Source organism: Pithys albifrons, chromosome 18 (genome assembly GCF_047495875.1).
Source record: "Pithys albifrons albifrons isolate INPA30051 chromosome 18, PitAlb_v1, whole genome shotgun sequence".
NCBI classification, from domain to species: Eukaryota; Metazoa; Chordata; class Aves; order Passeriformes; family Thamnophilidae; genus Pithys; species Pithys albifrons.
The window spans coordinates 1985835-2008282 of record NC_092475.1 but is presented as its reverse complement, the minus strand read 5'-3'; the positions used below and the strand labels follow the sequence as shown (position 1 = coordinate 2008282).

At 49.7% G+C, this 22448-nt stretch overlaps 2 protein-coding genes across 4 annotated transcripts in view; one reads left to right on the top strand and one right to left on the bottom strand.

The window, feature by feature from the left end:
- Positions 1-13867, top strand: part of HELZ2 (helicase with zinc finger 2) — a 28877-nt gene extending 15010 nt beyond the window's left edge. For all 3 annotated transcript variants that reach the window (XM_071573012.1, XM_071573009.1, XM_071573010.1), the window contains 12 exons: positions 764-4265; positions 5109-5194; positions 5538-5669; positions 5905-6072; positions 6289-6430; positions 6894-7010; positions 7427-7619; positions 8500-8634; positions 8870-9088; positions 9346-9502; positions 10016-10183; positions 10666-13867. In XM_071573012.1, the coding sequence (XP_071429113.1) occupies positions 764-4265; positions 5109-5194; positions 5538-5669; positions 5905-6072; positions 6289-6430; positions 6894-7010; positions 7427-7619; positions 8500-8634; positions 8870-9088; positions 9346-9502; positions 10016-10183; positions 10666-10787 (5141 nt within the window). In that variant the 3' untranslated portion in view covers positions 10788-13867. The remainder of the gene's footprint in view (positions 1-763; positions 4266-5108; positions 5195-5537; positions 5670-5904; positions 6073-6288; positions 6431-6893; positions 7011-7426; positions 7620-8499; positions 8635-8869; positions 9089-9345; positions 9503-10015; positions 10184-10665) is intronic.
- A 743-nt stretch (positions 13868-14610) lies between these two features.
- Positions 14611-15567, bottom strand: FNDC11 (fibronectin type III domain containing 11). The gene has a single exon (XM_071573233.1). It carries the CDS (start codon positions 15565-15567, stop codon positions 14611-14613), a length of 957 nt encoding a protein of 318 aa, XP_071429334.1.
- Positions 15568-22448: the final 6881 nt, after the last annotated feature.

Below are 22448 nucleotides of genomic sequence, written 5' to 3'. Positions count from 1 at the left end.
GGAATTGAAACCAGGATGGCCTGTGGGTACTAATCACAGAACAGCTCACTAGAGGAGGAGTCTGCTGCTCTGGATGATGAGGGAGGGATAGGACTGGTTTTGTCCTCAAGGACTTAGTTTATGACTCATCCATGTTTTTATTATTATCTTTTTTTTTTTTTATTGTGCAGCTGAGACTACTTGCCGTGAGAATAACTGACCCCTGGGGGTGTTTCTGATCCCCACACCCTTTTTTTGCAGTCTCTTCTCAGCTCTGACATCACCAGGGTGCCTCTTTTTGGTTGTTATTTTTTGCGTGATCAGCAGAGCTCTTCTGCAGAGGGGAGGGATCCTTACAAATGGTCACTGCTCGTGTTCCTGCAAGACCCTCATTTCCTCAGGGAATTTGGGATTCTCAGCAAACTTCACTGGTGCTTGCAAGGAGCAGCTGGTGAGGCTGCTGGTCGCACTGGGCATGCAGGGCTACTTCATGGCACCCACAGCTGCACTGCTCCAGTGCCCTGCCTTTGTCCTGGCTCCACACTGCCCTTCCCTCCCTGGTGTGTGGGTGGTGGTACCTTGTGGTGTCCATCCTAGTTAATGCCTGGAGGGTCTCACGATCCCCAAGACGTGCTTTACTCACAGCAGGTGACTCCCATGTTTCAGCCAAGTGAGGTTATATCAGTCCATGGCAACATAACACAGTGTAGATGGGTGGCAGCCAGGCAGGGTCTTCCCCGCTGGGTTCCTGTGAGTGATTTTTCCCTTGTCCCCTCTGGTGCAGGGCGGGAATTTCGGGTCATCATCATCAGCACGGTCCACACCAGCGAGAGCCTGCGTGTCTCAGCCTCCCACCACCTGGAGTTCTTCAACGAGGCCAGAGTGCTCAACACCATCATGACCCGGGCTCAGTCACTCGTGGTTGCAGTGGGGGATGCCGTGGCCTTGTGCTCCCATGGCCAGTGCAGCAAGGTGTGGAAACGCTTCATCCAGCAGTGCATTGACAAGGGGAGCATCTTCCCAGAGAACCTGACAATGGCCCAGATCAAACAGGCTGCGTGTGACAAGGAGAGCTGGAGCAGAAGCCCAGAGGGGAATGAGGAGGACAGCGACACAGATTCCTCGAGTTCTGAGGATGAGTGCGTGAATCCCGACGATCCCATCCTCCAGGAACTCCTGGATGAGAGCAAGAACGTGCTGGTGACAGTGTCCGAAGAAGGGCTGCTGAATGTGAAGTCTGAGGCTTCAAACCTGTGGGCAGACAAGCAGGAATACGTCAGCTTCTCTTCTCAGATGATGCAGCAGTATCTGCACATGCACCCCAAAATGTACAAGAGATGCGAGCTGGTTAAAGAGGGCTTCGACAGAGCTTCTGCCTTCACCCTCAATGACTCCCCTGCCATGAACATTCAGATCAAGGGCAGAGTTCACTGCGGGACAGCCTTCACTGGGGATGAGGTGCTGGTGGAACTCCTGCAGAGCAGTGCGGCCAACAGCAGCAGCCACCACCCGCAGGGGAAGGTGGTGGGGATCCTGAAGCGTGCCGAGAGGGACCGGACCTTCATTTGCATGATGGACGAGTTTGATCCCCGGGTGATGATACCCATCGATCCCACTGTCACCAAAATATTTGTCCCAGGGCTGAAGGAGAAACCCAATGTTGTTCCCATCCGCCAGCTCATCAATGGGAGGTACAGAGTGATCAGCTGTGAGAAGATCAACCAGGGGACGAGGAGGTGCCAGTTATTCTGTGTCCAGGTTATCTCCTGGCGAGAGGGGTTTTACTACCCTTTGGGGATAGTAACGCATATCCTGCATACAGCGTTGACTTTGGAAGAAGGCTTAAAGATCCTTGCCTTGGAGTATGGTTTGGAGAATAAATATCCAGCTGCTGTCACCAGGGAGTTATCCAACTACACCTCCAGCAGCCTAAACCTCACCAAGGAACCTCTGAAGGACTGTCGGAGTTACCCAACCTTCACAGTGGACCCCCAGGGTGCCAGAGATTTGGATGATGCCATCAGCGTTAGGGATCTCGGGCATCACTATGAGATTGGGATCCACATCGCGGATGTGGCTGGCATCATTCCCAAAGGCTGTGCCTTGGACCTGGAAGCAAAGAAACGAGGTGTCACTTACTACGCTCCCAAGCAGGAGCCTCTGTGCATGTTCCCACCCCACATTAGCCAGGATGTCTGCAGCCTCCTGCCACAGAAAGATCGACGGGTGATCTCCTTGTTTGTCACCATAGAAAAGAAGACCGATCGGATGTTGGAGGAATTCTTCGCCACCTCTGTGATCCGCTCCGACAGGCAGCTGTCCTATGAAGAGGCAGAGCTCTGCATTAAGAACTGCTACAGGGGAGCAGCAAACACCCTTCGTTTTGATACCCTGGAGGACTGCATAGCTGTGGCCTATCACTTTTCCAGGATCCATCGGAAGTTTCGGCTGCAGGAGGACTGTTTCTATGAACGGTTGGATGAGGAGAGTTTCCCAGGCAAGAGGGGGTCGCATCAGATGATAGAGGAGTTAATGATCATGTTCAACAGTTTTGTGGCTGAGTTTCTCACTGACAAGGAGGTGACCAGAAATGTCACTCCTCTCCGGTGTCAGTGTGAGCCAAGTCTTATACAGCTGACACAGATGAAAGACAAGTACAACCACATCGTTCCTTTGTCCATCCATCTCTCGCATCACCTGGGAGAGGTGTCTCCTGGACAAGACTCCCCTACAACAGCAGAGTTCAGTCTTCTGGCCCCCATCTGGGAGCACCTGCAGTCAGCTGTTAGTGTCCGTGATTTCCACAAGATGCTGGACCTCGTTGCCACTGATGACATCCACCCAAAGCTGGCCCCCGTGGCCCTGGAGTTCAGGAGACTGCTCAGCCGCTCCTATTTCTGCCGCTCCAACTCCACTGTCCAGTCCAAAGCAGGCCATTACTCTCTGCATGTTGACTCCTACACCTGGGCTTCCTCCCCCATCCGCCGATACGTGGATGTCGTGGTCCAGCGGCACCTTCATTCCGTGCTCCACAAGAAGTCTCTCGTCTACTCTGTGGATGACGTTGACTTTCTCTGTCACGACTTCAACAGGAAGAATTTCCAGGCAACGATGTATAAGAAGAGAGCCCACTGCCTGCAGATGGCCACCCAGCTGAAGAGCCAAGTGCTGCAGAAGACTGCCTTCGTGGTAGACATCGAAGAGACAAGCAGGTTTTTTAAGGCCCTGTTTCCCCTGAACAAAGAGAGTCTTCCAGATCCACAGAAAATTAACTACAGGTCCCTTCAGCTGATAGAGCAGCCCTTGTTCATCCAGGATCAGAGCAGCATCAGACTGATGTGGAAGAGAAGGATGTACTCTGCAGAGACAAAGGAACACCACCTGCAGGAAGGACCTCTCTGCGACCAGAGTGTCGTCTTCTGCACCCAGACGTGGCAAGACGTGCTCAAAGCCATCAGGAGCGAGGACTTTGAGAGGGCTGCCTCCCTCCTGCAGGAGAGCAAGCACCTGTACCGGCGGCAGACAGGATGGGTGCAGAGGAGCCCGTGCTCACACTACATGGAGCTGTGGCTGGAGCTGAGTGCCGGCGACGCGCTGCAGTTCCAGCTCGCCACTGATGTGTTCCGGGGCTTCCTGGTGCCTTTTGTGCAGCTGTGGTGTGTGGCACCGGGTTTTGATGTCTGCCTGCAGCACACAGAGAAGCCAATTGACTGCTTCTCTGCCTATGCCACACTGCAGTCCAAAGACAGGTACAGGAACACAGCTGAGTACACCAAGGTGTGGATGCCAATGAATGCCATGGAGTCTGCGTCGTGTGCTGTGGCCGAGAACGACTCCATCGTCCTCCATGATATTAAAATAACGTGGGCAAGGCAAAGGACAAGCGAAGGACAGCTGCAAGGGAGCTTCACGCTGTACAAAGAGTGGTTGAAGGAGTGCTCCATTGAAGTGGACTTTATGCAATGCTACCTGTGCATTCGCTTAGGTGGGCTGAAGCTTGGGAGCCTCCAAAGTGATGAGGAAAACCTTAGCCATGGCCTCCAGAACCTGAGTTTGCTTGACAAGGGGAGACCAGAGAACAAACTTGTGGTTGATCCCGATACCTACACCTGGGTGGCTCACGGGGTCACTGAGGAGTTCAGTGATGATGATAAGTCAGACAGGAGTAGCCAGAAGACTGTAAACTTTTACATCCACTATATGTCTATGGAGAACATCCCTGTGGAGATCTCACAGGCCTCTGCCCGGTTCACGGTGGAGCTCATACCAAAGATGCTGCCAGACATGTAAGTGGCCTTAGCAGTGTGCTCTGGTTGACCTGTCCATGCAGAGCAGTGGCTTCCCCTCTGCTCCACCCCCCTGGGACCCCTCTGCTGCACCCCCACAAACTTTGCTTAATGCTGTGGGTAATCCCCTGAAAAGCCTGCTCTTACCTAGCTCTGATGGTTGGGTTGTGGATCTTTGGGATGGGGGATGGCAGCATTCCTCAGGTCTGTTCTCCAAAGGGTTTCATGCTCTTCTTGTTGTCCCTGAGACTGGGGAGTAGGGGAAGGTGCTGAGATTTCCCTGGGCATCTTTTCTTATGTTACTGAGTTGCTGAAATATGTGTCTTATCTGAAGCACTGGAGTGTGGTTTGTTTAGCAGAAGTGCTCTCTGATTTCCAAATCATTCCCCTTTGTTGTTGCTGCAAAGCAAGATCTGCTCTTATTAAATAAGAGCTGATGTCTAGTTTGTCCTTCCTCATACACAGCACGAGCTGCTATGCCCCCATGATGTTGTAGCTTTCTCAGGGCAGAATGTGCTTCTTTTTGTACCATGAATTGTAGGAAAAATTGGAAGCTAATCCAATAAGAGGGGGTGAGCCATAGTAAAATGAAGTTGGGACAGGGGTTGCACTTCTTGCTCTCAACATCTTCACAGGCTCAGCTCTTCAGTCAGTTAAGAAATAGTCCCAGATGCAGAGAAGCAGAATAAATCCAAGTTATTTGTGGTTTAAATTCTTTGTGGAAGGAGTTAATGCAACACCAAAGCAGGGCAAGAGTAAACAGGGCAGTTGTGCAAAGCTGTACTACAACTTTTGCTATTTTATGCTGCATTCCATTCATTCTTATTTTTCCTTGTCTATTAGACGGAAAGAAAAGGCACTTTGGAGGCTCCAGCATGCCTCTGACCTTGCTATAAGCATTGCCCTTGGCAACAAGCCTCCTCCCAAAGGTAAGTGCAAGTATTAATCTTTCTCACCTTATGGCCAGGAGGTGCCCTGGCAGCTTCTGTGGGCCCTTGCCATAGGAGTGATGCTCCTGCACTAGGACATTCCCCTGACAAGAGGATGAGACAAGCTGCTACATAACTTTGGATGCTCTGCTGAGGTTGTAATCCCCAGGAATCACAGACAAGGTTCACAGGCAGAATATCTTGGCATGGGACAAGGACTGCTTTTAGGTGGTCTTGTAACGGACCATGGTTGCTCAGTACCTGCTGCATCCTCCTGCTCAACCACTTCTGTGCTGCCCTCAGTAACCCTTTTAAATTTGTTTTCTTGGCTCTGCTTTAACAGTGACAACATCCAGAATCCTGAGGCAAGGATCCTTTGATATCCCTGGCAGCAACAGGACTCTTAACCAGAGTCAGAACCAGGCTATTCTGAAAGCTCTGAGAGATTCCTTCACCCTCATCCAAGGCCCTCCAGGTAAGAGGAGAGAGCAGGAGAACACATGGTATGAAGGGCAGATGAGAGCTGATGTACTCCTTTCCATAGGACCCTCAGTGAACCAGGAGAAGGGAGCATATGTTGGAATCACCCACAGCTGTGCAAGGCAGTCCCCTCCATTCTTGATTTTATTTCATGACTGATGGGGCAGATGCTGGTCCAGAGCATGGGTGTTGTGGTTGAACTATTCTCAGCATCCCCCTTGTTTTTCTAGGCACAGGGAAGACAGTCGTTGGAACTCACATTGTCTACTGGTTCCATAAGCTGAATGAGGAGAGTATTGAGAATGACAAAACACCATACTTGAAAGAAGAAAAGCACAAGAAGGGAAAGTACATCTTGTACTGTGGCCCATCCAACAAATCTGTTGATGTTGTTGCTGGTAACTATCATTTTTTTAAACCCCTGGAGTGGCTCAGACTGGTGGGAGGGAGGACACGTGGTGGGAGCAGGAGGGGCAGAAAGCCCTTACAGAAGACCCCACACTGCAGGGCGAGGACTGGTGAGGGTGGGATGAGGAGTGAGGGGTGGGGAGAGGCAGGCCACAAGCATTGCCAGTGCCTGGTGCTGTCTGAGCAGACCTGTCCTCCTTCCCCAGAGATGCTGCTGAACATAAAGACCCTGAAACCACTGAGGGTTTATGGGGAGGCCATTGAGGTGATGGAATTCCCATACCCAGGGAGCAACCGGCAACTCTCTCGTAAATCCCTGCGTGACTCAAAGCCAAAGCGTGAGCTCAGGTAGGATGGTGTGGCCCCACAGGTAATGAGGGTGCTGGGGAGAGGTGGCTTCTGCACCAGTAGCCCTGTACAAGACAGAGAAATGCAGTTTAACTCCATCACTGTGAGGCACCACTACTAATCTGCTCTGTCATTAATTTGTAATTGATTTTTTCAAGTGAAGGTGTATAGTCTAATGTAGCACTAGTCAGGAAACAAAGGTTGTTGAAAAGTCCATGGGAGTTTTCATCTCCTTTTGGAACAGCTCTGAAAGTCTCTAACTTCATTCCTGCTTGCAGCTGCTGAAGGGAAGTGCTTGTATTTTGTGTCCTTGAGTGTGAACAAAGATGGGACAATCTGGTTGTGACATTTTTAGCTAATGGGGTTTCTCCACATAGACAGGTGATGTGGTTTGCTTCTCTGTAGAATAGATCACTTGGTTCTGTGTTGGGGGAAAATATTTACATATTGACTCTTTATTCAGGGAAATAATCCTGCACCACCGCATCCGGCAGCCGTCCAGCCCCTTCTGGCAGCAGATCTGTCACTTTGACTCTCGGATGAAGAACGGAGAGCTCATCACAGAAAAAGAAACAGAGCAGTGAGTAGGAAGAGACCCTGGTGAGAGATGGCTGACCTTGGCCGTGTGCCACCCCTGAAGCACAGATTAATAAACTGTGTGTTCAGAATAATGATAAAAAGTGATGAACTTGAGATTAGGGGTACAGTGCAGAGCCTCAGCATCACTTCTGCACTGGTGCTGTTGTCCATCTGGACCAGAAGTTCTATTATGCCTTTGTGACCCTTGAATCCTCCACCTGAAGCCACTGTCCTGTTGAGTTCAGGACAAAGTACATTTCCTACTGTCCATCTAAAGCCCTTTTCTGGGAATACCAGCATATCCTGGGGAGGGAGCCATAATCATTTGGGAAAGTACAGACATGCCTGGTTCCTGCATAAGGAGTGTGGAGATGTTTCCCTTATGCATAACGTGGTGTTTTCTGCATCAACCACCAGGTACAAGCACTGGCTGTCTCAAGGTCGTAGATATCAGCTGGAACGTCATAATATCATCCTGTGCACGTGCACCTCCTCAGCTTTCAACATCCTGGAGGGGCTCAATGTCAGGCAGATAATCATTGATGAGTGTGCCATGTCCACAGAGCCAGAGACCCTCATCCCCTTGGTCAGCCACTGCCGTGCTGAGAAGGTACATCCCTTCCAAACACATATCCCTAGGACATCTGCTCAGGGCTCTTGAGCTGCTTCCATCCTTTACCATGGTGCTCTTCCAAGTCTTACCAGGTTTAAAGTTTGTGCTTCTTTATGGGGTGGGTATTGCTGCCACCAAAAAGGTGTTCTGGCTCAGGTACAAAATATTAACATGACCAGAAGCATAGAGCAGATCTCAGCAGACTTCACCACATGGTGGGGCAAGTCCAGAGGAGGTCACGAAGGTGCTCTAAGGGCTGGAGCACCTCTGCTATGGAGACAGGCTCAGGGAGTTAAGGCTGTTCAGTCTGGAGAAGAGAAGGCTCTAGAGAGAATTTAGAGCTCCTTCCAGTGCCTAAAGGGGGTCTAAGAATGCTGGAGAGGGACTTTGGACAAGAGCATGAAGTGGCAGGACAAGGGAGAATTGCTTCACACTGACAGAGGCGAGTGTTAGATGGGAAATTGGGAACAAATTCTTCCCTGTGAGGGTGGGGTGGCCCTGGCACAGTTTGCCCAAAGAAGCTGTGGCTGCCCCATCCCTGGAACTGTTTAAGGCCAGATTGGATGGGACTTGAAGCAACCTGGTCTAGTGGAAGGTGTCCCTGTCCATTACAGAGAGGTTGGAACAAGATGAGTTTTAAGGTCCATGTCAACCCAAACCATTTTCAGATTCTGTAATTCTTTGTTCTTCTCCCATCAGAGGGTAACACATTATCTGGGTCAGCATGTTTATATCATGCCCACTGTGGTCTTTGGCTGAGGTTGCTGTAACCATAACATAAATAAGTAGCAACAACTGTCTGTGTACAGACAGCCTTGCAGAGAGCTGATTGCCTTCACCAGCGCCACCACACTGAGCTATCTGCTCTTCCTTCCAGGTTGTTTTGGTCGGGGATCACAAACAGCTGCAGCCAGTGGTTCACAATGATGTTTGCAAGACTCTTGGCATGGAGACCTCTCTCTTTGAGCGCTACCAGGCGCAGGCGTGGATGCTGGACATACAGTACCGCATGGTGAGGCCCTCAAGCGGGTTGTCTTTTCTCCACCACAGAAAATGCTGCTGTAAGAACTTGCCTCAGGCATCAGATATTCTCCACTGTTGCTTTCCCTTTCTAGATAAAGGATTATATACACCAAGGCCAGCTGCAGCACAATGTCATAGTGGGTGAAGCCTGCCCAAAAAGATGCTGCAGGCTGAGAAGTTCCTTTGGTTTTGTTCACCTCAGTTTCTCCCCTTTCCTCTGCCAGCACCAAGGCATTTGCGAGTTCCCATCGCGGGAGTTCTACGAGACGCGGCTGAAAACGTGGCCTCACCTTAATCGCAGACCCAGCGTGCTCCACCACAGAGATAACAGCTGCTGCCCCATCATCTTCGGCCACGTGGAAGGGAGGGAGCAGTCCCTCACGATTTCCACTGAAGAAGGAAATGAGAACTCCAAAGCTAACCTTGATGAAGTGGCACAGGCGGTGAGGAGGGTCCTGGGGAATTGCTGGAGATGCAGGAGGGAGGTTGTTGTGCTGGGTGACTTTAGGGACTGAGGAGGGATGATAAAGATGAAGATCAGCAGGGTGCAGTGTCTGCCTGGTGTCTCCTGGGTCTGGAGCACACCGGGATGCCCCTGGGCAGAGGCAGTGTGACCCCAAGGCAGGCACCTGTGGAGAGGGTGCTGGGAGGCTGTTCCCTCCAGCCCTGCTCCCAGGTGAGCATAGCCTGGTCTCTCCAGGTGAGGATAGCCAAGCAGCTGGCACTAGATGGCACCATCCGGCCGGAGAACATCGCCATCCTGAGCCCCTACAATGCCCAGGTGTCCGAGATCAACAAGAGCCTTCTGAGGGAGGGCATCCACAGGGTCACCGTCTGCACCATCATGAAGAGTCAAGGTGAGGGGGCAGGAGAAGGGAGAGCTGGGTCTGCCTCCCTCTGCCTTCCCCAGGAGCTGCTCACAAATACCATCTCCCAGCAAACCTTACCCCAGCATCATTTCAGCCATGGAAGACCAGATTTCTGGGTGATTTGGGATTATAATAAGTCTTTTGGAAGCCTTGGGAGTGCTTGGGAAGGATGAGGCTGCTGAAGGCAGGAAGGTGGGGGATCTCTAGTGTAAGATTTCTAGTGGAAGGTTCCCCACCCGTGACAAGGGGGTTGGAATTAGACGGTATTTAAGGTCTCTTCCAACCCACACCACTCTGTGATTCTATGATTCTGTGTCTGATGGGGGTGTTGGAGAACTGCCAAAATATGTTCTCTTTGGAGAGCAACAACCAGGAGTCTGATGACCTCCAAAACTGGAGAAACCCAGAGGGTGGCTGCAGTAGAAAAATGAGTGTCCTGGAGGGTGGAGGGATGGCCAAATGCTTCCTTCTAAAAAAATCTGGTCTGATTCCACTTTCTAGGAAGTGAGTGGAAATACGTGATCCTGACAACAGTTCGCTCCTGCCCCCGGTCTGAGATCGATAAGACGCCCACAAAGAGCTGGCAGAAGAAGTACCTGGGGTTTGTTACCGACCCACACCAGGTCAATGTCGGCATCACACGAGCTCAGGAAGGACTCTGCATCATAGGTGGGCCTCCTTGGACTGTGCACAGGCATGCAGGGAAGCAGGATGCTTGGATAAAGGGGTGGTGATCCAAACTAGTACAACCAATGGTCTTGCTTTGCTCTTCTGCCCCTTAGTCTGTGGTTTTGAAACTGGGCAATCTGGGCAAAGCAGGGCTCATGCACAGCTTGAGTGGAGGATGTATAGTTAGTTTTTCTAACCCTTTGGTTTGGACCACGTTGTTTCTGTCCCTTGCATGCTGGAGCTCTCTCCTAACAAAATTTGGCTGCTTGTTTTCCTCCTAATCCCGCAGGGACAGGCTGTGTTGTGTGGGGAAGCTGCTCAGGTATGAGAGCACGGAAAAGGGAGCTGGGATTTCACAGAAATGCCCCTGCAAATGGCCCAGCCCTGTTAGCCAGAGATGTTAGACAGAAGTTTCCATGGGATGGTATCAGCTGAGCCCCTCCTGGCCACTAATCCCCCCTGGCCCCTCCCTGTGCCCGCAGGGAACCGGTACCTCCTGGAGTGCAACCCTTTGTGGAAGAGGCTGCTCCAGCATTACCGCCAGCGCAACTGCTGCACTGCAGCCCAGGAGATCCGCGTCAGGAGGACTCCAGTGATTCGATGAGGATGGCCCCTCTCTGCCTGAACTGTGTTATGTGTGCCTTGGGAAGGACCAGATCTTCCCATTATTTAATGACCTACGGAGCCAAAAGCAGGGGGGACCTGGGAGCTTCCCCTGCCCCGTGACAGCTCAGCTGCAGCACCTCCTCCAGCACTTTGGGGTGTTTGTAATCGGTGCAGCCCTGGACAGGAACTTTCAGCTCTAGCAAACCAAAAAGCATTGGAGATGGATGATGGGTGTGTGACTTTATTGATGATGCTGCTTTTATTTTTGTAATTTTAAGATGCTCAGCAGAACCCCTGTCCTACCTGCTACTGCAGCTGGAATTGTTGGGGACCAGATATTTAGACCAGCCATCGGGGTTGTGCTTTGGGGATCAAATACTCAGTCTGTTCATCGAGGTGGAACAACCACATGCAGCAGAGCTGTGCAGCAAGATGCCATTTACCCTGGAGGACCAAAGCTTCTGACTATGCCTCTCATTTTAAAACCAAGGCTGGGGGATTTTTAAGACTTCCCTTGTTTCTTTTTCTTTTTCTTTTTAAAGTGAAGGAAGAAAGCAAAGAGAGATGCATGTACCACTCTTTGTGTAGCCAAACTGTTGTTCTCTGTGTGTGTAAATACTGCAGCACCAAGGCCAAGGTGATTTTGTAAATAGATTTACATGTTCTTTATACAAAGGAGCCTGCCCTCATCAGCATTAAGGTAATGAAAAGCAGGGACAGCTCCTACCAGGAAATGCTGGGATTTGTCAGCCTATTTTAAACTGTTCAGGATTTATTTGAAATCTCCTGTTGAGTCCCCCTTTTCTACCCCACATTTTTTAAAGCTGCTTTTAATTTATTAACTTTTAATTCTGTGAATGTGTTTCACAGCCTTATGGCCTGAGTTTTTAAGAGTGGTGAAGGAAATGTGGGAAATGCACCACAGCATATGAGTGTATAATGTATTTTTATATTTTCTGTAGCCAAACTGCTCTGAGTTGGGAGCTGCGATTCACTGGAGAAGCTGCATCAGCCCAGCCTGGCTGGTGGCAGTGCATGGTGGTGAAGTGGTGCTCTCTGAGGGTCATGGGGCTGCTTTTTGAAGCATGATAGTTTTGAGGGAGGGTGTCTTGTATCTCATTTCAATTCTGAATGTATGAAGTGCCTGCCTCAGCTCTCCCCAAACCACGTGCGTGGCTGTCTCTGGGTGTTCATGTGGGATGGAGATGAGATGCAATCCCGGTGTAGTGCCAGGTCTGTGCTGTGCTGGCACACAAGTTTTCCTTGTGTGAGTCCCTGTGATTTCACAGCACTGTGGGAGGATGAATTTTGTCCTGCTTGCAGCTGAAGTGCAGAGTGGCTCTTTCCAGTGTGGAGGGATGTGCAATAAGAAAGCATTGTCTGCAAAAGTATTTAATGCTGTGTTTCTTCTCATGACTCTCTGTTAGACTTGACTCAAGAATGCACCGAGAAGTTTTGTTGTTCTCTTCCTAATTTTAAACTACCTTCCTGCACCCTTGGGGGGTTTGAGCTCCACGCCAAAGACCACCCAGGCTTGCTCTTGTTCTACTGAAGCATCTTAATGGACAAAAGGCTGGTGATTTCCTGAGGGATAAAAACCCACAGGAAGTGCATCCTGCTGGTTTTAAAGATGCTGGTAAGATGTAAAATTGATTGTTCCTCTTTGAGTCATCCCAGGTGGGACCTTAAAAGATTCTGCACCAGCCTGGTTGTGCAAATATTATTGCAAATCCAAAATAAGAATGTCTGGGACTCATTCAGTGGACTAAAGTGCAATCATCTAGCTCCAAGATGATGTGGAGAATTGCAGAAGAGGCTGAAATTCTTGGGATAGCGACTTCAGCATGGTGCCAGCATCCTTCTAGCAAAGCCACACTGGTCCATTTAGAACCAGTGGGTCACATTTTCATGACCTCCTGTAAGTGGAGAGTTTCTCCCCTGGGTCTTTTCCTGGTTATTTTGTACATATAACACATTATTTCATCCATAAGGAGACTCACCCCATGTGTGGTGGCTTAGTCAGTGCTCTGGGAGGGGGTTTGGCCAGAGAGAGAGCTCATAAAGCAACTCCCTCTATCCTCAGTGGGGTAAAAACGTTTATTCCTATTCCATGAAGGTAAAGCCTTGACTAAAATGCTTTGCTTGATCACCTCTGTGTTGCAAGACAATATTCATGTTATTTTTTTCCTCTGAGATTTTATTTTATAACTGTTGTTTCAAAAATGCACCCAAGCAGCAGCTACAGCCAGGCTGGACCCTTGGGCTGCTGGCACTGTGAGCAGGTTCCTGGTCATGGAATAGTCAGGGATAGCAAAAAGTGCAATTAAGCTTTTTATGGACTGTAAGTGACAGCTGAACACCACGTTCTTTTCCTTATGCTGATGGAGAGAACCATAGAAATCAACAGAAAAAAAAGTCCAAATTAGTTTGGTTTCATTTGTACACAGAGCTTTGAATGAACTATTGAAGGAATTTTACATTCAAGCATGTATTTTTAAAATAATAAATCTTTGGGAATCCCAGTGGGAACACCTGGCAGGGGGTTGCCAAGGGCATCTGTCCAGTCATGGGCTCTGTGTGTTCTCCGCAGTCACAGACAAAAGCAGGACACAAATGGCAGTTCCTCCATCAGGATAACTTAATTTCTTTGGCATTAGGTAGAGCTTGAGCACAAGTTGAACAAGGGGAACCTGTGCAGGCAGCCAGGGGAGTGCCTGGTGCCAGCCTGGGATGGGCCAAGGAAACCTCTCCTTGGCCAGCTGGGCTGTTTCTGTGGATTTGGACAGATCTGTGTAGGACAATCAATTTACTGCAATAAACTGTTGGGATTTTTTTAAAATAGAAATGAAATGTCAAGTGTCATGAATTGGGAATTAAGGAACTTGAAATGTGGCAGGTTTTTATCTTTTGTATGTCTGTGACTCACAGCAAGCCTCAAATGACCTTTTGGATACAAATATTTTTACCTGCTTCGACCATTTATAAGAATGAACCTTAACATTCCTTTTTTTTGATATTTAAGCCATAATTGTAAAAATTATTTGAATTTATTTAAATAATAAATTTTATTACTAAGAAGTCTGTTTATGTGATGGTTTGATTAGAATCTGTGTGGGGACAGCTCTGTTTGGACTGAAACAAATGGTAAAAAAGAAAATGAACATTAACTGCGGTTCGTGGTAGGGAAGATCATTTTCTGCATATTGGTTGGGGGGATGTGTTGCCCTTCCCTGTTTGCTGTGGGGCTTGGGGTTATTTATTGCTGGGATTTGGTTGGTTTCCTTAAATTAGAGTGATCTTTTCCTGCAGTACAGCAGGAAGTCATGCTCAGGTCCCTGTAAGGCAGAGGGTGCAGAGGGTGGGAGGGACCAGTGGTGGAGCTCAGTTTGGGTGGGTGATTTGGAGAGCTCAGGGTTCAGTTCAGGTATTTTGTAAGGTTCAGTTCAGATATTTTGGAGGAAGGACAATAACTTGGGGTAAAAACCCCAAAACATCATTGGAAGGAGTTGGCACTAAGCATCTTTTAATGTATGGAAAGCACTGGATGGTGGAGACACTTCTGTGCTCTGCCTTAGAGGTTTCCTGCAAGATTTCCTGCTCTTGGCTGCTCCCAACTCTCAGTTCTGGCAGTGGGATTCAAGTGTTGAGTCCCAAATGCTTCCTAAGGAACTTATTTTTTGTGGGAAACTTGGAATGCATTACTGTTAAAAGATTTGGGGAAGGCACTTTGAAACTTGCTGTTGAAAACAGAACAAGTTCAACTCTATGCAAAATGTTTAAACAATTTATTTTAATAATACTCATCCATCTTTTTCAAACCATTAGTGTAAGTAAGATATTGTTGGGAGGCAGCTCATGGAGCTGCTGCCACTGGTGTCTTCAGCAGGGATGGGTTTTGTCTTCAATATAATGCAGTCGTGCCACTGGGAGTAGACAAGTGCTTGGTTGTTGCATCTTTTAATTCTGAACTCGTAGAGTCGGTTGGGCTGCAGTTGATGGATTATACATGAGTTGGAGAAGACTTCCTCAATATGACTGTATCCTGGTTTTGTCTGACTGTCATTTGTCACTAACCTAATCTCCAGTTGCCATCCTTCGAGGTGTGACTCCTTGTTGTCATTAACCCACTTGAGCTTGGCCGAGTTGTGGGACGTAAACGACTCTCTGCGGTCAAAAACTGGTGGCTTCTTTATGTAAGTGTGAACACTGAACTGAGGGTGTGCATCACCTCCAAGAAATACCTGGGACACCAAACTGTGCTTGACATAGAGCTTTCTTGGCTCTTCTAAGCTAATGAGTTTACTGACGAGCATGGAGAGCTTGAGGACTCTCCTTACAATCCAGTTCCACTGGGAGAGGAAAGTTGCCATATCACAGCTCTCCACGTAATGGCTCAGCTCCTTTCGACCTCGTTCCAGCTGTTCCAACAGCTCACTTAGAAGTGCCAGCTGGATTTCAGCCTGGTTTTTTGCCAACTTCTTAATCTTCTGGAGTCGGCAAGGGTTTGCAATTCGCCAGATGTTGGTGCAAATCATGATGCCATTCTGGTCTCTCACGTACAGGTGTTCAGGCTCAATCCTTAAGTAAAAGTAACACCTTTTCAGAAGATGAAATTTGTTCCAGTGGTACTGGAGGAGGTGAGAATTCAGGTAACTGTGAAGGAAATCCAGAACGAGTTTTTTGTTTCTCAGGTACCACTGCATGGTGGCATTGCCGTGCTCTTCTCTGGGTAGGGGGTTCCTCACACTGGTTTCAGTCTCATTCAAAACCTTAGCCATGATTCCAAAGCTCAGGGGCTGTGTAGGAAAGCAGCAATAATAACTTTAAGAGTCAAAGGAAAAGGGAGTATAATCATAGCTGTAACTCTCCTCTCTTAATTAAAGCTTAGCTTTTATATTTGGGAAAGAACTGCCAGACTAGATGTAGTTCCAGAGGAATTTTCCTTTATAGTTATATGGTTTCTAATATTTTGTATTGTCTACATTTATGTATTCCAACCAACTGATGTCCTTCTATGCCTCCCCTGGAGAGGTTCTACCTCTGCTTAATATACTCACAGACAGCAACTATTCTCTGAGACACTCTGCCAAAATTTCTCCCTATCTTATTATCTTCTGTTTCATTCTAATTAGCTGCCTTTGTACTCCTGTAAGCAATTCCTTTCCATTCTTCTGCCTCTCTGGAGATGTCTATTTTTCTCTCTTTGTAATCTGTCAGGCTGTTGAGGTTTGAGACCCATCTTCTCAGCCAGCTCCTACAGCTACATAATCACCTTGGTGTTTCAAATTAACCCTCTGGCCCCACAGGAGCTGGTGTGCAGCAGGCAGAGCAACACTGAGTGCCACCTGATGACAACCTCAAAGAGGAATGGCAGCCTTTTCCTTGCACTTCTGCCTTCAGCAGAGGGTTGACAGGCACAGCCTGACTATGTTTGCAGTGATGTGCTGCTTTCCCTTTCCTTGGGTTTAGTTTCATCCTCTCAGACCGTGAGGTCTCCCTGTTTTCCTGCAGAATGGTTTGTCTGCAAACAATGTGCAGTGACAGAACAAAACACATGGAAAGCACCTGCAAACAGGGAAGAGTTTGCTGTTAAGGTGTCCAGACAGTCCTCCTTGTGTCTTCTGTCTTAATCTCAGCTGTTTACAAAGGCAGGGAGTGTGAGGACAAGGGGGAATGGCTTCACACTGACAGAGGGCAGGGTTAGATTAGAGATTAGGGGAAAATCCTTCCCTGTGAGGGTGGGCAGGGCCTGGCATGGGTTGCCCAGAGAAGCTGTGGCTGCCCCATCCCTGAGAGTGTCCAAGGCCAACCTGGACAGGGCTTGGGGCAACCTGGGCTGGTGGTCTATTGGTCCCCTGTGTATGGCAGGGGTTTGGAATGAGATGAACTTTAAGATCCCTTCCAACCCAAATCAGCCTGGGATGATTTTATGCTTCATTTGCTGGCTGGCAGTGCCCTCTGAGCCAAGGGGGAAGGTGTTTCCCTGTTGTGCTTCAGCTGAAGTACCTGTGGCTGGCACAGTTTGTGTGCCACAAACAGCAATTAGATGAATAAATGCCTGTGTCCCTGTTGTTACTGATACTGTGACGAGGACCCAGCTGGATGTTGAGGTGGTTTTCACAGGCTGACCACGCTTGATTTGAAAATTAAATAAATTTTGAAAGTAAGATCTAAGGTGAGATTTTTAATTCTTACATGCCCTGTAGAAGGTAGATGGTGATACTTCCTTGACAAAGCCATTTCTCTTAGCCTCATTTCCCCATAATTCATAACAGAGCTAATAACATTTCCTCATAGGAATTCCAAGTGCCTGTAAACCTTTCAGCTCCCTGGCCCTGAGCTGCACCACAGTTTATATACTAAGCTACTCATTTGCAATTTTTTCAACTAAGGAGAAAAATCAAAACCAAGCTGTTTTTCCTTTTCACTTTTTTCTTCCCACAAAAAACCCAAACATCATCTAAACCAAGGCAGTGCCAGCTCCAGGCATCCCGTATGGAGCAGCAGTGCCAGCACATGTGCCAGGTGCCATTCCCAGCTCTTGGAGGGGTTTGGCTCTCCCGAGCAGTTTGTTTGCCCACAGACTGAGCTGTCATTGTGTTTGTTTTCCCTGGGTGTTTTTATATCCTGGGTTTATTTCCCCCTGCCAGGGAGGCCTGGCTGTATTCCCTGCAGGATTGTGACGTTTGCAGCCTGGAGGAGCTGCAGTCACCCAAGGAGAGCACTCTGTGCCCACCCAGGCCAGGCTTTGGAGGGGTTGAAGGGGCACACAGGGGAGTTTCCCCTGAATGCCAACCCACCTTGTCAGGCTCTGGGAGCCTGTCCGGGTGTCCCGGAGCTCTGTCTGGGTGTCCCAGAGCTCTGTCTGGCTGTCCCAGAGCTCTGTCCGGGTGTCCCAGAGCTCTGTCTGGCTGTCCCAGAGCTCTGTCCGGGTGTCCCAGAGCTCTGTCTGGGTGTCCCGGAGCTCTGTCCGGGTGTCCCAGAGCTCTGTCTGGGTGTCCCGGAGCTCTGTCCGGGTGTCCCAGAGCTCTGTCTGGCTGTCCCGGAGCTCTGTCTGGCTGTCCCGGAGCTCTGTCCGGGTGTCCCAGAGCTCTGTCTGGCTGTCCCAGAGCTCTGTCCGGGTGTCCCAGAGCTCTGTCCGGCTGTCCCGGAGCTCTGTCCGGGTGTCCCGGAGCTCTGTCCGGCTGTCCCAGAGCTCTGTCCGGGTGTCCCAGAGCTCTGTCCAGGTGTCCTGGAGCTCTGTCCATGACAACCTGCCTGGGCCTGGGGAGCTGAGTCGACCCCAAGCAAACCCCAAAGTCATTCGTACCTTCCCCTCTGCAATTTGCAGAGTCCCACGATGGTTTCGGTTGGAAGAACCTTAAATCTCGTGCTGTTCCGCAGCGCCCGCCATGGGCAGTGATGCCAATGAATCCCAGTAATCTTCCTGGCTGGTCCCACTGCCTTGGTCCCCTGTGTTGGAGGGCTGCAGGCTCAGGGGCACTGGGGACACTGGGTATCCTGGGGAGAGCAGGTCTGCTCTGCCTGTTCAGTGAGAGGCTCTGCTGTGGCTCCGAGAGCGATGACACAGGTTGTGCACAGCAGGATGGCACTCGGTGCCTGCTGCTGCATCACAGTGGGATCCTGGAAACCAGGGAACCATGGAATCATAGAGTCACAGAATGGTTTGGAAGGGACCATAGAGCTCATCTCGTTCCAACCCCCTCCATGGGCAGGGACACCTCCCACCAGCCCAGGTTGCTCCAAGCCCTGTCCAGCCTGGTCTTGGACATTCCCAGGGATGGGGCAGCCACAGATTCTCTGGGCAACCTGTGCCAGGGCTTCTCCTCCCTCACAGGAAAGGATTTCCCCCTAATATCTAATACAAATCTCAGAAAGCAGGGATGGTTCTGGGGCATGAACAGGACCTGCTGGGCCTCGTGGTGTGCTGTGAGTGGGTGTTTTTTCACTTTTTGAGGGTGGACCTTGCAGAGTCTACCTGAGACCAGACACCAGCAGTTTGCCCTCCACAGTGAGGGTGTTACACACTGTCAGGAGTTTTGTTAACTTAAACACATAATCCTTACTAAAGATGTGTTGAAATAGCATATAAACTGCTCCATTAAGTGCAATAAACTTCCTTCTGGGAAGGAAGGGATTTCCCTGCTCTGCTTTCCTGTGGGACCAGGCTGCCCAGTCAGCTGTGTAACTGTGGAGAAGAGAGTGGCTTGTCTGGTTCATGATGGAAAGCTCCACACCACAACTGGCGAGTTCATCAGCAAACTGGGCAGGAGTCCTGGGCCAGAGGTGCCTTTGTACTGCCTGTTTTTAAATCTTTGGGGCAGGGCTCACCTTAATGCTGCCTGGTGTGCTCAGCTGGTGCTCCTCAGCTGAGCTTTGTAACTGAATGACAGGCAGGATCCATAACACCAGCCCTGAGCTCCGGCTTGAACATCAAGGGAGGAGGTGATCTGTCATTTTAAGAAGCCAGTGCATCTTCTCAAGGCAGCCAGAGCTTCCCTTCCATTTCACAGCTGCCAAGAGATTAACTATACAATTGTCAGGTGTGATTCTCTAACAGACAAGAGAGACAACAAATATGAGTGGAAGCAGGTTGATAGCCCTGCTTGTGGGGGAGGGCCAGTGGAGATCAGTATTTGGTAATAATGCCAAGTGTTCTGCAGGAAGGGAATGTTCATGGTCATGTCATGGATCTCGAGGCTGTTGTTCAGACTGTGTGTGTTGGGAACTGGAACAGTCCTTTTCCCTCAGCCTTGGTGGTGGTCTGAGGGTATGAGAAGAACCCTGTGGAGGTCCAGCTAACCTTGTCTCCTGTTCCAGCTGGGGCCAGTGCCAGATACCCAGGGAGGAATCATGGAATCACAGAACCACAGAATGGTTTGGGCTGGAGGGAAACTGGAAGACCATCTTATTCCAACCCCCTGCCATGGGCACAGACACCTTCCACCAGCCCAGGTTGCTCCAAGCCCTGTCCAGCCTGGCCTTGGACACTCCCAGGGATGAGGCAGCCACAGCTTCTCTGGGCAACCTATGCCAGGGCCTGTCCACCCTCCCAGGGAAGAATTTCATCCCAATATCCCACCTAACCCTGCCCTCAGTCAGTGTGAACCATTCCCCCTTGTGCTGTCACTCCAGGCCCTTGTCCCCAGTCCCTCTCCAGCTCTCTTGGAGCCCCTTTAGGTACTGGAAGGGCTGCCATGGTGTCCCCAGACCCTTCTCCAGGTTGTCTCAGCCTGTCTCCATAGCAGAGGTGCTCCAGCCCTTGAAGTATTTCCATGAGAAGTTCAAAGCAAGGCTTGTCCATGTCCCTTGACATCCTCCCATCCATGATTTCTCAAGGTGGGATGGGGTCTTTCTATTTAATAGCCATCTGCCTTTGATCTGCCAAGGTCGAGGCCATTCAGATTGTTTTGTAATAATGCACAGCTGAACTGAGTGCAGTGTCTGAGCTTCTCACATAGCAAAGGTGAAGTCCTGGGCTTTGCTTCCTCATTTTGGCAGGGTTTGGGTGTCACCTGAGCACTTTCTGAACACAGCATGGTGCATGTTTGCAACAGGGTTTATGGCTGGAGTGATGCAGAGACTTGCACTGACCTTGCTTGTGCTTCTCACTGCCATAAACACTGACCTGCATCCAAAATACATCAGGGAAAAATGGAATCCCTTTGGCTGCCCCTACCCTGAGCAGCTGGCCAGGCTGTTTTCTTAATTTTAGGAACAGGAGCACGAACCTGCAGCTGAAATTTTAGCATTTTGCATCATTTTGCATTAGGGATCAATTCAGCTATAGGATTTTATAGACATCTATGACTTTCTTTGAATTAATACACATACAAATGTGCTTGAAGCCTTGAACAACACATACCCCCCTCATCAGCTGAGCTGTCTCTGTGGCAGAGCTGACAGCTGCTGTCACTCTGTTTGTCACCCTGTGCTGTCCACAGCATTGAAATAAAGAACTTGTTAGTCCTGTCTGAGATCAAGATATAAGCAGGTGATTGATTCTTCTCCCTCTTCTCATTAGTGAGCTCTGACACTTCATAAAACATATATTTCCTCACTTGGGGTAAGCAAAACACCCAGATAGTGCCTGTCAGAGCAGGCTGGGAGCAGGGATTAATCTTTATGGAAAATCAATAGCTGGAACAGAAGAATTGGCAGAGCCCAAATTAAAAGTCGCTGGCAATTTCCATCTTCATATTTCACATCTTCTGCATTTCTGAAACAGTGATTTGCTGCAAAGGCAAAACAGGGGTGGGAAGGGGGGTGAGCTCTGTGCCTGGTTCCAGGTGGTACCTGTCAGGTGGAGATGAGTGACAGGCTTGGAGCAGCTCTTTGGGCATCACCTGGTTCAGAGTGATCCCTGTCCCAGGGCAGAGGTTGTGTCCTCATGACAGCACAGTCATTAAAATCTTCCAACATCACCACCTCCTCCAGGGTCCCTGACTGCCCCAAACAGTGGCCATCCCTCATCATGCTCACCTGGCTCTGTGGGAGCAAGATTTTCAGAGCAATATAAAGGCTGCCATCCCCCCCATCACAAGGGTATGACTGATTTACTCACTACTTGCTCCCAGTTTCACTGGTGCCTCAGATACCTGAAATAAATTATATATTCCAGATATAATCCAAATCTAAATCATTGCCACACATCAGTGAACTCGTGGTGTTCATCAGACTGTGATTCAGAGGCTCATTTTGAGAAGGAAGAGGGATGGAAGTTTTCTAAAGAACCTGGGGGTGAGGGGAGGAATTACCCCTGTGGGATGTAAAAGCCCCAGCTGGACCAGGGCAGGAAGGAGTTAATTGTGTCCCTCAGGCAGCAATTATCTCCAGCTCATTAAAACCACTAATGGCAACCGAGGAGGGAGACCTAAAGTCTGGATCTGCCAGAGTTTGGGGGGGCTGTTTGCATACAGCAGGCCAATAAATCTGGGGGCTTGGAGGCTGGTTTGGGGCAAAAGTCTTCCTGGGTCTGAGCCCAGACCCACAATCAGGTAAGTGTAAGGCTGAGAGCTCCTGACTTCCTCCACAGCCATTGCCTGTTAGCTCTCCTTTCCTCCCCTGCTGTTGGATGGACAGCCTGGACAAATCTTGGCACCAAAGGGGACCCCTGGGGCAGACAGACCCTCCTTTCTCCAGTGGTGACATTAATTTAAGCACCCAGCATGTCTGAGCATGATTGTTTAGAGCCTGTCTGAGCCAAAGGCTGCAGCAGCCCCAGTTTACCGATGCTCTTGCTCAGGGAGATGGAGCAGGGTCAAGGAAGCTCCTTTATTTTGCTGGAAGCTCATCTAAAGCCCATTCAGATCCTCTTGTGCTGCACTTTGCAAGACACACGTCCTTGAGCACAACTTCAAGGCAGGTTGTTGCATCCCAGATCCCACCAGACAGCCCTTGCTGGCAGGCTCATCCCAGCAGTGAGTGTGCATCCCCCTTTTTTACAGGAAAGCTTCCCAAGTGGGTCATTTCGCTTGGATGTGGGACAGAGAGCAGACAGGAAGTGGGAAACTCGCTGAGACTGCAGCCTTGTCCCCTGGTGGTCACCTTGTCCCTGGTGGGGAGCACAGCCTGGCTAATGCTGGGGGGCTGCAGCCTTGTCCCCTGGTGGTCACCTTGTCCCTGGTGGGGAGCACAGCCTGGCTAATGCTGGGGGGCT

Bases quoted from the DNA above. Each gene is read 5' to 3' on its own strand.
- FNDC11 (XM_071573233.1), bottom strand. From the start codon at position 15,567: ATGGCTAAGGTTTTGAATGAGACTGAAACCAGTGTGAGGAACCCCCTA.